This window comes from Electrona antarctica (genome assembly GCF_951216825.1).
Source record: "Electrona antarctica genome assembly, chromosome: 6".
Lineage (NCBI taxonomy): Eukaryota > Metazoa > Chordata > Actinopteri > Myctophiformes > Myctophidae > Electrona > Electrona antarctica.
The window spans coordinates 13,576,865-13,593,639 of NC_136811.1; the positions used below are offsets into that span (position 1 = coordinate 13,576,865).

General features: G+C 44.9%; 1 protein-coding gene across 1 annotated transcript in view; it reads right to left on the minus strand.

Annotated features, from left to right (window-relative positions):
* Window positions 1–16,775, minus strand: part of clcn1b (chloride channel, voltage-sensitive 1b) — an 81,692-nt gene that overhangs the window by 35,698 nt on the left and 29,219 nt on the right. Inside the window, exons 2-6 of the mRNA XM_079504829.1 lie at window positions 8,477–8,711; window positions 6,276–6,407; window positions 5,056–5,184; window positions 4,445–4,578; window positions 3,288–3,365 (exon numbers count right to left, since the gene is read on the minus strand). Coding sequence (XP_079360955.1) covers window positions 3,288–3,365; window positions 4,445–4,578; window positions 5,056–5,184; window positions 6,276–6,407; window positions 8,477–8,711 — 708 coding nt within the window. The remainder of the gene's footprint in view (window positions 1–3,287; window positions 3,366–4,444; window positions 4,579–5,055; window positions 5,185–6,275; window positions 6,408–8,476; window positions 8,712–16,775) is intronic.

Genomic DNA, 16,775 nt, shown 5'->3' on the forward strand with positions numbered 1-16,775 from the left:
AGAGGAGAGGAGAGGAGAGGAGAGGAGAGGAGAGGAGAGGAGAGAGGAGAGATAAAATGAGGGGAGAGGAGAGGAGAGGAGAGGAGAGGAGAGGAGAGGAGAGGAGAGGAGAGGAGAGGAGAGGAGAGGAGAGGAGAGGAGAGGAGAGGAGAGGAGAGGAGAGGAGAGGGAAGATGAGGGGATGGGAGGGGAGAGGAGAGGGAGGGGAGACATAACATGGAGAGGAGGAGAGGAGAATTGAGATGAGGAGAAGGGAGGAAAGGATAGGAAAGGAAAGGAAAGGAAAGGAAAGGAAAGGAAAGGAAAGGAAAGGAGAAGAGACAAGAAGGAGTGGAGGAGTGATGGAGGAAGCATATGGGGGGAACCACAAGGAGGAAGTCAAGGGTGGAATGGAGACAACATAGGAACGACACCGGGGGGAATTGGCAGAGGAAGGGTGGGGGATAGTGGGGGAGAGGGGAAAAAAAACAAGGTAACAAAGTGAATGAATAATGCTCAACCAGAGTGAAGAGGTAGAGGAACAAGGAAGTGAGGCGCACACACACACACACACACACACACACACACACACACACACACACACACACACACACACACACACACACACACACACACACACACACACACACACACACACACACACACACACACACACACACACACACACACACACACACACACACACACACACACACAGTCACACACACAGCAACACGTGTGTGGAGGAAAGAGAAGAGGAAGCATGCAGCGTGTGACTGACGACGACGTTACGAACGACGTGTTGACATTCATGTGACCGTGACAGGAGGAGGAGGAGGAGGAACCCTGCAGCACCACACAACTTACTCAACTCAACATCTGCTTCCATTCCCCTCCACACACACGGACACGCACACGCACACACACACACACACGCACACGCACACGCACATAGCACAATTCTGAGTTATTATACGTTGACACTCAGAGTGGAGACAGATCCAATTGAGACAGAGCCCCCCACCCCCCCAATTTTGGCTGTTGCAAATGCCGGTCGGTATATATACGTGTGGTGTTGAATGAGGGTTTCAGATGTCTCGCTTTCATCCGAGTTGATTCGCAGACGAGGGGGGTGGGACGGAAGGGGGGGGGGGTCACTCACACAGTGTCTTGCTCGAGGGCTCTTTGACACCGATGCCCTTTTCTGTTTACAGGACAGTTCCTCCTCCTCCACCCGCCGCCGCTGTGCAACACTGACCCGGTATATACTGTAGTATATATATATTTTTTAAAGCATTAAAGCATTAAACCATTCATCCAGCCGCACAAACCAAACTATACATGCACACATTGCACAGCAACAACACCTTTATTCCGGGCAGTTTGAGGCCCTTCCCTTGTGTGTGCTTTCCTCTGTATGGAATCGGACAATAAAACAGTTGAGTATAATAGTCGTTTCGTTTACATGTATGTTTAAAATTCAATAAAAAGTAAATTGAGAAAAAAAAAAAAAAAAACTAGAAAAAGTGCCCTTCTGGGCACAGGTCTCCACCAGGAGGATAGGAGTGTGTGTGATGCTTGGCAAAATGTTTACGAGTAATATAAACAATTTTCTTCATTTTGGCCCAATCATGTGAGCTTTGGAAGCCAATCTTAGCCAATCAGGATGGAAGATGGGAAATTGTGCAGATCCATGTTGATCACATGACTATGGAGATAGTGTATACCGAATTGTGTGATGTATGGATAAAATGTGTACGATTTATCTACAGAAATGTGTTTTGCCTAAATCGGCCTCATGGTGGCGCTATAACAGGCCGTTGAGGAATATTTGGGGCAGAGGTTCGTCGTTGGCATCCAGGGAGTGTGTGTGCACGGTTTGGCATGGATCGGGCCAACGGTGCCGGAGATTAGCTGATAACGGACGGACGGAAGGACGGACACACACACGGACGGAGTGCAAAACATACTCTCTCCCCATGCCTTCGGCCTGGTGGAGACAATAAAACAGTTGAGTATACTGTAGCACAGTGGTTCCCCAACACACAGACATTTGACACTACTACTAGTTAAATGTCTTCATGAAAAAAAAAATGAATTTTTGTTTTAATTCATAAAAATCTCTTGGGAATGTTTTATTTGAAAATGTTTTAAAATAATAATAATTCAAAACAAAATGTAGGAAACAAAAAAAATCAAGGGACCCATAAAAATGTCCACTGTTTGGGAGCACAGTGGTTCCCAAAGTGGGGTCCTTGAGGGAGTCCCCAGCTAAATGATAGTTAGGAGAAGAGAGAGATAATTGGGCGGGACTTGCCTCCCACAGGGGCGGCGAAACAGGTGGCCACTCCCACGGCACACGCACACACCAACAGGTCCTGGTTATGGCCGCTAATCTGGGGTTAAGGGTTGGGGTGCAGATGGGGGGGGGGGGGGGGGGGATTGTTTGTGGGGGGGAAAGGTTAAGGGAAAGGGGGGGGGGGGGGGGGGGAGAGAGAGATGATTCAAAGCCAAGAGGAGGGGGAGAGAGTGAATGACACAGAGAGTGGTAGAGAGAGGGGTAGAGAGAGGTAGAGAGAGAGAGGGGGGTAGAGAGAGAGAGGTAGAGAGACGGGAGGGGGGGGGGGCAGGGGGGGATATGGGGGTCAGTGTTAATAAACATGCCAGACATTACCAGCATACTATTAATACAGAGAGACAGACACAGTTAGAGGTGTGAGGAACAACGAGCCAAAACAAAGAAAGTCTGTGCGTGTGTATGAGTGTGTGTGTGTGTGTGTGTGTGTGTGTGTGTGTGTGTGTGTGTGTGTGTGTGTGTGTGTGTGTGAGAGAGAGAGAGACAGAAAGAGAGAGTGTGTGTGTGTGAGAGAGAGAGAGAGAGAGAGAGAGAGAGAGAGAGATGGGAGAGGAGGAAGTTATGATGCAGACAATAAAGAGCAGCAGCGTGTGAGGTCACATTCCGTAGGGCTGTAAAGATGTTCTTAAGGCGGCAATTCATCTGCATCGATTTGGAACGATGGAATCGATAGGGATGAAACAACATTTTGACCAAAATAGAACACATTTGTGAATTCAAAATAGTCACAAAATTCAAATTCTGAATTGAAATGGATTAATTAATTGTATCAAAAAGAATCCAATCCTGGTATTATCAGAGATTTGAATGATGCAATGAATCGCTTCCCAAAGAATCGTAATCGCGGCGAATTGCTGTGAGGTCAGAGATTCACACCCCTACTGTTATGGTGAGAAGAGACACGGTGCATGATGGGAGGTGTAGTCTTTTGGGCGCAGGGGCTTCGGCTTACCTCGGAAACTCCGGAGAAGATGGACATGAATCGACTGAGCACAGCGGCACAAATGCTGGCTATGTGGACGAATGGACCCTGGAAGAGATGGGGAGAACAATACACTCATATAGGTGGAGAGAATGGTGGAGAGGTGGAGGAGCTGGTAGAGGGGAGAGAGAGACACAGGTGGATAAAGGACAGAGAGAGAGAGAGAGAGAGAGAGAGAGAGAGAGAGAGAGAGAGAGAGAGGAGATAGACAGTTGGATAGACAAAAGGGCAGATGCTAAAGATTTATATAGCTTTTGTAGCTTGTCATGTAGTATCAGGCGTCAGTTTGTGTCTTAATGTAGCTGGAAACCATTGAAAATGGCTTGTAGCCTGTTGCTTCCATGGCACCAGTGAACGCATGTAGCATCGAGCTCCTGTACAGCCGCTGTACTGAGTGTGTGTAACTATGCACGCACGCAGTGTGATTGCCATAACAAACAATGAATATATCATTGCCAGAATGTACGCTTACTGTATGTAAACCAACATTCGTAGGAGAGGACAAAAACAACACGCTATGGCGTGTGGATCTCACATTTTATGTGGCCATGGCCGTGTCCGTGACGTCAACATCTCCGCACAGCTGTTATTTGGTTCCGATTGTGATCGTGAGGGTTATTGACACCCGGACACAGTCGAAGCTCGACAAACATTATCTGCTTAACGGACTACCGCCTCCGACAGGGAGGGACACTGAACTGGGACACATTCTCACACACATCGGTACAGATATAAATCACATTCTAATTGCTCTGCTTGACAGTTGCCCGGCCTACTGTAATGGGGGAAATGAATGGAGTTTGCACCAGAAGTTGAATAAATTGTTTGAGTCCCATGAGAGGAAATAGGGGAAGAGAGAGAGAGAAAACATGACACTGGGTGATTTATTAGCCATCCTCTATGCTTGGGGACAGAATAGATTTAAGAGAGAAAAGAGAGATGAGAGATATGGAGGGAGGGCGCGAGATAGATAGACAGACCGACAGATTGACAGCTACACAGATTGACAAAGAAAACAGTCAGACAGACGGTCGGACACATGGGTGGACGGACAGACGGACAAAGTAAACAGACAGATTATATATATACGGCTATACATGAGAGAGAGAGGGAGTGTGTTGTTCTACCTCTTTGCCCACTGGCATCCCACTGCCAAGGCCAGCAGTCAGGCCAATGACCTTAGCTATGAAAGCCCTGAGGGTCAAATACTCCTTCAATACCACGCCTCGTAGGATTGTCTTCAACTCGGGAATACCAGACCCTGAGACAGACACGTGGGGAGAGGGGGGGGGGGGGGGGGGGAGAGAGAGAGAGAGAGAGAGAGAGAGAAAGAGAGAGGGGAGGAGGAGGAGGAGGAGGGGGTGGAGGAAGAGTACGGGGTCAAACAGAGGAACAAGGGTGAGAGGATGGTGAGTCATGAATAATGGAGGAATTCCAGAGAGTAAAATAAGGAGGCATGTGACATGTTACCATCCAACCATGAGTCACTATATGAGAGAAAGACATCTGCTCTGCAACGGCGAATAACAACACAAGCAAGCAATTTGTTCTGGTCCCTGTCATGACTGCGGGCGGGGGGGGTTAGACTTCCACTCGACCCAAAATACACTTGTGTACCGACAAGTCTCTTTTGTGTTCAGGAGGAGATAATCTGACAGAAGCCATTTTTTACTACCCCCGTTGTTTTTGCGTCTATAGGACAGTCACTGCTGCTTGGCAGAGACCCCAGAGTACTTACCGATGGCCTGCGGGGCGACCACATGGCAGAAGAGTGAGGCGAACATGACGAGGATCATGGGATAGGTGACCCAGGCTAGGTACTGGAGAGGAATATTGCCCTTCAACTCTCCATACATCCACTTATAGGCTGAGTGACGCAACGAGAGAGAGAGAGAGAGAGAGAGAGAGAGAGAAGAAATGGAATTACTTCAAACGGAATAGAACATTACATTGCAAATTAAGGTCTTGTGTGTTCACACAGTGCCAGTGAAAATAGGCTGGGAGTGCAACAAGCGGCTATATCAACACAGTATTTTGGGAAACAGCAAATCAGAGCGTTGGCATTCAGCACACCATCCTCGCTGATGTCTGTGTATGACAACTAAGTCTTACACAAATCCCACAACATCAGGCTGTCCTCGTCCCCCAAACTAATGTCTCTGTGACAAGACTTAACACAAATCCCTGAACATCATAGAGTGGGCCGGCCCAAACTGACATCTATGTAAGACAAGTCCTACTTGAAGCAAACCAAATTTGTCCCACTGCTGACAAACAGTAGTCTTGAAGTTGAACTTGAGTCTCGTATGCCTATCATCAGACTAACTGCTCAGCCAGCAATAATCTCCCTTTGCCTTCCAGTCGGTCGGGAACCCAAAATGCTGTGAGCTAGCAAGGTCACAGACAAAGAAAGCAATCTTTACTGGGTGCTGATGTCATGATAAAGACAGAATTCAGTTCAGCTTCAGTGTATAACCAGACATTCATACTGAATCATTGTTCACTTGACAAAAATGACAACTGAAAAATGGTAATGTCCTGAAACACTGTAGATCAGGGGTGGGCAACTGGCGGCCCAGGGGCCACATGCGGCCCTCACCTTCACTTAATGTGGCCCTCAGGTTAATGTCAGAATACTGATATAATATTGGTTTCAGCCGTTTACAATTCCACAACATGCAAACATGACCCGCTTTAATTACTTCAGTCTAAATTAGTAGCTCATTGCTTCAGTATAATAAAAGGCATAATTAAGGCATTTGAAATGACATAAAAATGTTAATTTTCAGGATTCCAATTAAAAAATATAAAAAAATTATTCAAGATTTAAATTCGAAAATAGCAAAAATGGCCCTAGGGAGTGAGTGTGGAAATATAGTGTCCCTCTCCATCGTCAAAGTTGCCCACCCCTGCTGTAGATCCCTTTCCTTCAGTAGGCGTGATGTGTGTGTGTGGTACCTTGCAAGCTCTTGGCACTGGCGTAGTCCATACTCCAGCTGACCAGCGCCATAGTGAGGCCTAGTAGAACCAGGAAGATCCAGTCGTCTCCCATCTTGGTCACGATGTACCGCCGCATACGGGCCAAGCAGTCTGGGGGTAGAGCCACAGAAAAGACTCTATACTGTATGTTCCATATTTATAGATGTGTAAGTGTGAAAACAATGTACTGCACTAGGATGTATCACTATCAATAGGAGTGGTTCTCAAACATTTCCATGTCGACAAGGACCCCCAAATTAATTTGTATTTGAACGCGGTCCACCGTGTAAAAAAAGGTTTGTGCCAGAGACCATCAAATAGAAGATTTGTGTTATTAAAGGACCACTTCACCACTTTTCAACTTCTCTTCCTTGGTCCTAACTAATGTTCATGATAAAATACCACCATTTTTTTCTACTCAGTCTGTGTCTCATAGGAAGGCTGTGGGCAGTTCAGAAACCCGTCCACCAGTGACATCATCGATGGTGAATCCAAGCTAATAGAAACGGCAGGCTTTCTTTTCCTGAAAAGTAGCAATGCAAAAGTTGAAGCCATTGTTCTCACGGTAATACAAATCTAAATATATTTTAAAACAAATCTTGTTTAAAAACAAATCTGCCTCTGATGATGAGGATGCCACTGGTGGATGGGTGTCCGAACTGCCCAAAGCCTTCCTATGAGACACAGACTGAAATGGTGGTGTTTTATAATGAACATTAGTGAGGACCAATTATATGAAGAGATGTTGAAAAGTGGTCCTTTAAAAATGTTCAAAAATGGCAGATGTCCCCCAACACGTCATATTGTAACGGATTGTGAGCTCCTGTATGTAGATTGGCTAATGTCTCCAGCAGTAGACTTCGCAAGTCTCCTAACGGAAACTCCACTGGTCGTCAAATATTTGGCTTGGGAATGCAAAAAAAAAAAAAATCTCCATGAATGAACTCACAGGAGATGCTGCTGGATGCCGATTAATGCGGTGCACTAAAACGTCCTACAAAGACAATGAACACTTTCTATTTTCAAATATTGTTCTGTGTTCACGTGAATAATGCATCAGTGTTAATTAGTGTAAAAATGTTCATTGGGACTAAAAACAAAGACATGCTTCTGGGTGCTAGCGTGTGCAACATTGTTTATTTATTTATGTAAGCTTACACATGTCTGTTCTCTCCCAGGAACAAAGGGGTGCTGCATCCTGCTGATACATGTGCAATCAAACTTAATTATTTTATATTATTTGTATTATATAATATATATATATATATATATATATATATATATATATATATATATTATTATTATTTTTTAAATATATATTTTGGGGGTTTTGCCTTTATTGATAATAGTGTTGATGGACAGGAAACAGGGAGAGAGACAGACTGGGGAAAGACACACAGCAAACTGGTTGTTGGGGATTTGAACCTGCAACAAGCTGTCATGACATTAGACTAGAGTCTATATACAGTACGTGGTATGTGCCTGGACCGCTAGGCCAGTGGATACCCCATGTATTTTTATTTTATTTTTTTACTGTGGTTGATACATGAACCCATTAACACAATTTCAACCCTTATTTTGAAGATCCATAACGCTGCGTCTGGATGTTGTATGTCAGCTTAATAGTGTGTGTTGACTCTCGACCGGTTGTTAGTCGTCTGCCTGGAGCATGATCAGCACAGGCCGGCGCCATTACTACGACCGCCAGGCTCCGTACAAAAAGTGTTGTTTTGATCAGAAATGCCACCTTTGGGGGGGATTTGGAGTCTAAAGCGACTGAAAGTGTGCACACACACATGCACGGGCAACCAAGATGGCGCAGTCCAGTGTCTAAGCTAACAACAGATCCATCCGAAGCTAATGTGACTAGCCTTTCCACTAGATCGGATCAAACACATTTATACAAATTAATAAACATATAGGCTACGTATTCTGGCCGCGTCGCTTCCCGAACAAATAACGCAGGCTACGTTTTTTGGCGGGGAAACGGTTATAAGACCCGTTGGGCAGATTCAAAAAAATGCCTTCTAAATCAGTAGTTCTCACACTTCCAAGATAAAAAAAAAAAGAAATGTTCAAAACTATAGCAGAATTAGAACAGATGCTTTCCAAATTTATATGGGTTAAAAAAAAGAAATCGGTGCTCTGCAGATGATTCCATTAGTGTTAAATGTTCTCACCTGCGCATTTGGAGTAGGGGCGTGGCGTCTTGGTGGAAGACGTGTGGCTGAGATGTGACTCCAACGTGGCGGCGTGTCGTTGGTGGTGGGGGTGGGGCTGGTTCCGCCGGCCGTGGCCCCTGCGGCCGCTGCCTGTGTTCTCTTCTGCCTGTCTCTTCCATTGTCTCTCTGTCAGTAAGCGAGCCGCTTCCCGCCGGGCGTAACTACCGAGCTGTTCTCTGTACTCCCCGTACAGCTGGAAGACAGGCAGCAGGGAAAAAAAGACCACGTTACCCACAATCCCTTGCTGTGGGGGAAAACTAACAGCTACTGTATAGCAAAAGTAACAACCCTAAGGGGGTTGTGTCCTGTCGGCCATGTGTTTTTAAGGTAAAAATTATGATGCTATATCCCAAAGCACTCCTCTGCCCCTAACCCTAACAATATTCTGCTGTTCCCAGTACTCTTTGGCCAAGACAGACTACATTACCCAAAACCGTGCTTTTATTGACAGAAGCTACCATACCACCAGGTAGCGTCTATGCACAGCAGCCATATTGGAAAGAAATTGGGCCACAAGAGACCCCAAGTAATTACTTTCTTCACAGGTCTTACCAAATTATACTAACACTCTGTTAGTGATGATATTGTGCATGTTGGCTCACTGGAAGCATTCTGCTACACCTGGGTCTCAAAGTGCCAGTGCTCACCGTCCCCTGTGCCAATGTTGGCTGGCACCCGTGCCCAAAGTTGCTTACCGGTATAAGTTGATGTAAAGTACAAACAAACACAGACTTGTTCTAATCGTTTTACGAGTGCTTCGTGACTCAACTACTGGAGGCCTAGTACAGCTGTAGGCCAAACGGAGAAGACTATAATACCCATAAGCCCCTCGTCTCAAAGGAGCCAACCTTGAACAAAGGAGTCTCAGGCTTTTGGTGTTTTAACCATTATTTTGAACTTTATCTATTGAAAAATAGCATATCTACAAGCTCATAGCGCGGCACCAAGTGCCGCGCTACGAGCTTGTAGGTCTGCTATTTTTGAAAAATCGCCTCAAATCTTTGAATATATATTGTTACAGTGAACGTTTTTACTCAAATCTTTGCTTCTGGGAGGTCCCTGGAACTACATATTTTCAGACGGGGGTCAGCGGCCAAATACATATAATCTTTGGGGGTCCTTGACATGAAAAAGGTTGAGCACCACTGACACAGAAGCATGGGTTTTTAAGAAAACTGTTAGGATTTAGAAGACATTCTTTTAGAATCGGCCTCAGTCCAAAATGGTTTAAAGGAGGAATCACATGCTCAGAAGAAGAAGAAGGCAGAGGTGAAAAAACAAGGCAAGTTTTACCGGACAGGAAAGGACAAATAAATTAGCGGGGGGGAGAAAGGAGAGAGGGTGAAAGGGTGAGAAAACTGTGACAACCGACACTGATGAGCGGAGAGAGAACTGGATCCGTTGTAAAAAAGCGTCTGGAGATAACGAGGAAGAGGAGAGGGGGGGAATGTGCGGCGTGAGTGTAAGGGATACACGCCATGCCGAATGCCCCTGCTGGACAGAAATAGACGAAACGGACATGGAGAACGGAAAAACCCCCCTCCCTGAGAGGGGGCGAGTGGGGGGTGCTGGACACGAGCCAAGTATCCAGAGGAAGAGATCCTGGAAGAGGGAACATTCCACACCTTCCCAAATACACACACGCACATGTCCACACACACGCACACACACACACACACACACACACACACACACACACACACACACACACACACACACACACACACACACACACACACACACACACACACACACACACACACACACACACACACACACACACACACACATACACTGCGTCTGCATCTTGCACCTAGACACACATTGCATACCTGCATACAGTATGTACACTGATGCACATACATACTGTACCTCAGTACACGCACACACGTGCACGCACACAATTTATCACCCTATATACTCTTGGTCTGGGATCAATTTTCACCACCCTAATGCTCAATTATAATCCGTTAACCGTGGCTGATCCGAGCGCAGCAGCCACGGAACGACCCGTATAACGTCCCAACGACGCACGCGGCAGAGCAGCGGTTCCCATGAGGAGGCCAGCAGATCATTTGTACTGTAGCTCAGGTTCTCAGGGGGGGAAAGAAAGAGATCTGCTGGATCCAAGCAGCAGCAGCAGCAGCAGCGGATCAGGAGACCTCGCTCTCACACAAGGGGCCGGAGCCCACCATGCATGCACCCTGCAGCCGTCTGCACCAGCCCTAGAGATAGAATATAAAAAGGCACATCTGATAGTGGGACCTGTTAATTTATTGGTGCCACGCTAGGCTCAGTTTCAATCTCCGGTGCGGCCATGTGACCATGTTGATGAAGTGCCCTTGAGGAAGATATTCACTAGCCTGGCACGGCCAGAGGAATATCCCTGCGTAGATACTGTATTAGTCTGGAATCTCTGAGAAACAAAATGCCTCTTGGTGATAAACCTGCCCCACATTTTGCATACCGGGCCCTGAGGGAGAAATAATGAACACCAGCCCAAAAGAAGCGACTTGGCCACATGAGCACTTTAAACATATTTACATTGGCGATTTGAAACTAGCCGATCTACAAGCTCACAACGCGCTGTGACAAGCTTACAACGTGTCACAGCGCATGCAGCATATATGATGAGCATGTATAGATCTGCTATTTTCACTGTTTTTAAGCCCTTTTGCAACAGGGAGGCCGCAGCCCAGAGACTGTGGGCTATTTGGGGGTCGTTGGCGCGGAAAGGTTTAGTAACTGCTGTCCTAACTCATCACAACCTGCTCTTCATTATATAACGCAATGCATGCATGACGTGAATGACAAACAACATTTGAGCCTAGTCAAGTTTTAAAGGCACAGTAGTCGTGTATATGTACAGTTACAGTACTAGGATCATAAAGGAAGCACGCAGGCACATCTCAGAACACTCTACAGGTGCTGAACAAAACAATAATGTACAATGAGAAGGTACGCCAGATACCTGACGAAGACCAGGAAGGGTCGAAACGTTGTTACTCAATAAATAAAAGTTTCCTCCCTTCTAGAATGTGCTTCAATGTACCTTATTGAAGGGTAGTGAATTTTGTTATTCACTACTCTGGTGACCTGTAATGTACAATCATGTCAAGACTGTGGTGTACTCTTTGTCTGTGCATTGTAATGTCCGTATTGTGGTACTTGTTTTTTTCCTATGTTGTGTTTTAAAAAGAAAAATGTGTGGTTCTATATACACTGAATTGCGATTGTTCAGCTGTACAATTTCAGAGCCTCAATAAAAATACATTGAAAAAAAAAAAAGGTTTCTTGGGAGCTGATACTGTATACAGTGTGTGGACAACCCTTCTTTCTCATTATATGTACAGTACAGTAGTCACATTTACAGTGCAGGTCAGCAGCGTAACCGGACCTGAGCGTTTACCGGTGAGCCTTTACTTTCAGCGGACGGTTTACCAGGAAACGCTCCATGCGACCGGCGTAAACAACAGTGCCACATGACAGCGAGCGTCCACTGATATAGACGTGTATAATTAATACACAAAATACTCCACATAGCAGGGGGGGCTAGAGTTAATGCCGTAAAGGGGGCTCTTTAAAACGTTTGGTACCCATCTGATATGCACTTGGATAATATTTTCAGCCCCGGTTAAACGTTATAAACCGCTAACTGTTTTGGGGAACAAATGCTGCATATCTGAAGGCTTACGCGGTGTCCCGCAGAGAGTCTTTAAGCCTACTCAATGGCTGCCAGTCCTGCACGCATGCATACTGTACATAAACTGTATTAACTGAGCTAACAGTGGAGCTATAATTAGGTGCACTGAGGCATGAGAACCACTGTTGTCTTCTGTAGGCATCGTGGCCATTATGCAAACTAGTCAAACAGCTGTCCGGTCGTAAGAGAGGCTGTGCTGCAAAACAATACCCGACGTGGAAGTGTCTTTGAGCAAGGCACCGGGCCAAGGCCAGAACCCCCCTAGGCTACCTATACCTGTTTGTTCACTCACTGGACAAGAGCATCAGCACAAATTTGCCATGCCAGGTGGGTGGGATTTGATGCCCCAGGGCAATGCAAGCAGAGTTTAAATCCTCAGTATTCATTTTACTAGTTAAGTAGACCTGAGGCCCATTCTAAAAATCCTAACCTATGTTTCTATGTCAGTGGTGCTCAACCTTTTTCATGTCAAGGACCCCTAGAATTATCTGTATATGGCTGCGGACCCCCATCTGAAAATATGTAGTTACGGGGACCCCTCCAGAAGCAAAGATATGAGTTAAAAACCTCTGAAAGAATATATAAGAGCTTGTAGATCTGCTATTTTTCAATAGCTAAGGTATAACATAATGCTTGAAACACCAAAAGGGGTTCCCGTCCTGAATGTGTTGAAAGACGTTAACCATGGCAGATCCGAGCATAACTATTTATACAGTACATGCTCAGAGTTAAATTAACACTGAGGATTGCATTGTAATATGCAATGGGGGTTAGACAATACAGTAGGCCTATGTATGCTGTTTATTTGTGTAAACAGTATTTTGTTTTGTATATATATATATATATATATATATACTTTTTTAATATTAGTTTTTGGGGCTTTTTATGCCTTTGTATTGATAGGGAACAGTAGACAGACAGGAAAGGGGGAGAGTTGGGGTGTGACACGCGGCTGTCGGGCTCGGGAGTCGAACCCGCAGCACGCCGTCTGGCTGGCTTGGCAGCCTAGGTGCCCAGACGGTTGAGCTAACCGTCCGGGGTAAATATTTTTCAACAATAGAAACACAGAAGGGTGAGCCTACAGTATATCACACCTTGCTGTGTTAGTCTTATTAAGAGAATGAAAGAAATCTGGCATGTGAAGACAAGGAAGTATAATTAATACAGGTATTAAAGTGCCTTTTGCTTCAGTGCCACAGAGATTAGCCTAAAGGAATCTATGCATTTAAATAGGTATTTAAAAGCAGTCATATATGGCATTCACAACCCCAAGAGAGAGATTTGTCCAGAATATAAATCACAGATAAAGATATATAGCTTTGCAACACCCGATTTCAGTTTTTTATTTTATCAACAGATTCAAAATATAAATTAGGTATCTAATCCTGCTGCAGCAGGACTTCTAACGAATGTATTTGAAGTGTCACAAGTTTGATTCTTGAAGGTAAATTCTCTTCATGCTGTGCCATGATTCTAACAGCGGGACTCAAACGTGTACATATTAAACACTTTAACCCCACTGCGTGTCCGAGTAGCTCAGTTGGTACCGTAGAGCAGTGGTTCCCAAAGTGGGGTCCAGGGACCCCTAGGGGTCCTTGAGGGAGTTCCAGGGGGTCCCCAGCTAATGCAGCTATGGGTCTGTACCTCCGAGAGTGTACAAATGGGGTCCGTTAACATTGATTTTACAATATAAATTGGGGTCCCAGAGATATAAATGTCATTAAATGGTGGTCCGTAGACTAATGCATGTCAAACTGGGAGGTCCTTGAAATTAAACAGGTTGAGCATCACTGCTAGAGCCGTGAAAATCTTCTCTTATGGGGGTCCCTGGCATACGTTTTCAAATGGGGGGTCCACGGGCTCATTAGTGTCAATTTGGGGGTCCTTGACATGAAAAAGTTTGGGAACCACTGCCGTAGAATCACAGCATGGGTTCGTTCTCGGACGCTGCCAACTCAGCAAATGAGTAGCACGGCTTAGGTGTGGCAAGTCGTGAGCTAAGTAGAACTGGGAGCTGATGGTAGGTGTTGTACTCCACCTCAGCAATCCATCTCTTACTTAACCCATTTAGGCCTGAAATTTAAAAAATGTCTTCAAAACTCCTGAAAAAACGTATGTTTCTGTATCAGTGGTGCTCAATATTTCATGTCAAGGACCCCAAAAATGATATGTAATATGCCTCCGCCCCCCTCTTCTGAAAATATGTTGTTCCAGGGACCTCCCCATGCGCAAAGATTTGAGTTAAAATGTTCACTCTGTAATAATATATATTCAAAGATTTGAGGCACATTTTCACGATTTTTCGAAAATAGCAGACCTACAAGTTCATAGCGAGGCACTCGGTGCCGCGCTATGAGCTTGTAGATCTGCTATTTTTCAATAGCTAGAGTATAACAGAATGCTGTACAACACCAAAAGGGGTTCCCTCTAGAATGGGTTAACCCTGACTATGAGGCATGTGGAGCAATAAAAGAAAAAATTACTATGTCTGAGTGCGACCCTTTGCTTGATGTTTTGTTGAACGTTTTGAGGACAACGCACCAGAGAAGTCAGAGCGAGGTTGTAACAGAAACAAGTTCCACCACTACTTATAGTTGGCATCCCTGGCATCACTGACTGACTTAGGCTGTTGATGAATGTCCTCCATTTCACTCTGTATTTTATTTAGCAGTTCTTTGGAGATCTCCCCAGTCGAGCCCACTCTCTGACATGACGTCTGCCTCGAACACTTCTTCTCCAGCTGTTCCTGGGGCGACCTCGTTTGCTTTTACCTTGGGGGGGTTCCATTTCGGGGGCTTGTCGGGGTGATGTTTGTAGCAGGTTTTCTGAGTGTGGCCAATGCGACTTCACTTTCTCTTTCGGATGTGTGTAAGTCAATGGGATCCAGACTTCTTCCTTCTCCACAGGCACGCTTACACAAGATGTGTAGGATTCTCCTGTGCTGATGAATGTTTGCAGCCTGTGTGTGTCGTGTGTTTTGCTGTCCTCCTGGCATCACTAGCAGGTCATTAAAGGCCATTTCTTTTCTTTTTTCAAGTTAAGATTTCGGAAATAATTAATTTGTGGTTAAGTTGTTAATTGTTTTTATGATATTCATAAGAATGCATTGGGTGACGGAACCACATTGATTTACATCAGGATCTCTTTTCTACTATAGGCTATATCTGTAGATGTGCTGTGAGTGCATATGCTGTATACTGTACAGGTAGAAGTGATTTTTTTTTTTTTTCTTGTTTTTTTGTTTTTTGTCTGTGCATTGCAATGTCCGTATTGTGGTACTTATGTGTGGTTCTATATACACTGAATTGCGATAAAAATAATAATAAAAATACAAAAGTGAAATCTCTGATTAGACCAGTCATTCTCTCATTTTGGGACAACCTCCAATGAACGGAATATTCATGAAATTAAACAATTCTTCATTTAATTTGGATCAAAGGTCTCCCCAACCCAAGCCCCCAATTAACATTTACCACCCTTTTTGTAGTTTATGATCTTATTTTACAATCATTTCATGGTCTAAATGAATTGCATAGATGAATGTAATAAATTGCCAGGTGCAGACCTACTGGATAAGTGTGTCTATGTCTATGACTGTGTGTGTGTGTGTGTGTGTGTGTGTGTGTGTGTGTGTGTGTGTGTGTGTGTGTGTGTGTGTGTGTGTGTGTGTGTGTGTGTGTGTGTGTGTGTGTGTGTGTATAATACAGACAATATTCACTATCCATCGTACGACGAAGTACAGTTTAGTTTTAGGGCTTAAGTGGTAAAAAAGAAAACTCAAATATAAATGTGATTAAGTTATTACCTTCACCTGGTCTGTTCCTTTGAGCATGCTGTGAGAGATCACCACCTCTGCCCCTATCCTGACTCCACTGTCCAGGTCTACAGGTGACCTTAACCCATTTAGGCCTGACCTCAAAATTAAAAAAAAATCTTCTAAATCCTCCAGTTTTCTGAAATAAATATTTTCACTATTTTTCAAAAATAGCAGACCTACAAGCTCGTAGCGCGCCACTCGGTGGCGCGCTATGAGCTTGTAGATCTGCTATTTTTCAATAGCTAAATTATAACATAATGTTTAAAACACCAAAAGGGGTTCCCGTACAGAATAGGTTAATGTGTACAGGAATATCTACGCACAGTCGCCAATGTCTTTGTAGTGGCGGCGGCGGCGGGCCCACTACGGAATATACAAACGATAGTCTTTCCAGAGACAATAAAGTGGCCACAGAGTCAGACACTGGTAACCAAAAAGTGCCACATTTTTATTCTGGACACAGAGCAATGAAAACCATCCTTTTGGGCAGCAACTGTATAACTGCCTTCTACAGGGTGACCTCACCTCACACACACACACACACACCGTTAACGACCAGTACACTATTTATTAACAACACGGAACAATCCATCACGGGACTAACAAGCGATCCATCAATCCATCCACAGAGAGAGAGAGAGAGAGAGAGTGGGAATGCTGCAGTTGCCTTCCTTCCACTCTCGAGGCCGTGGCTGTGTGTCCTCGACTGATCTGTATCTCTGACATCACCATATCTT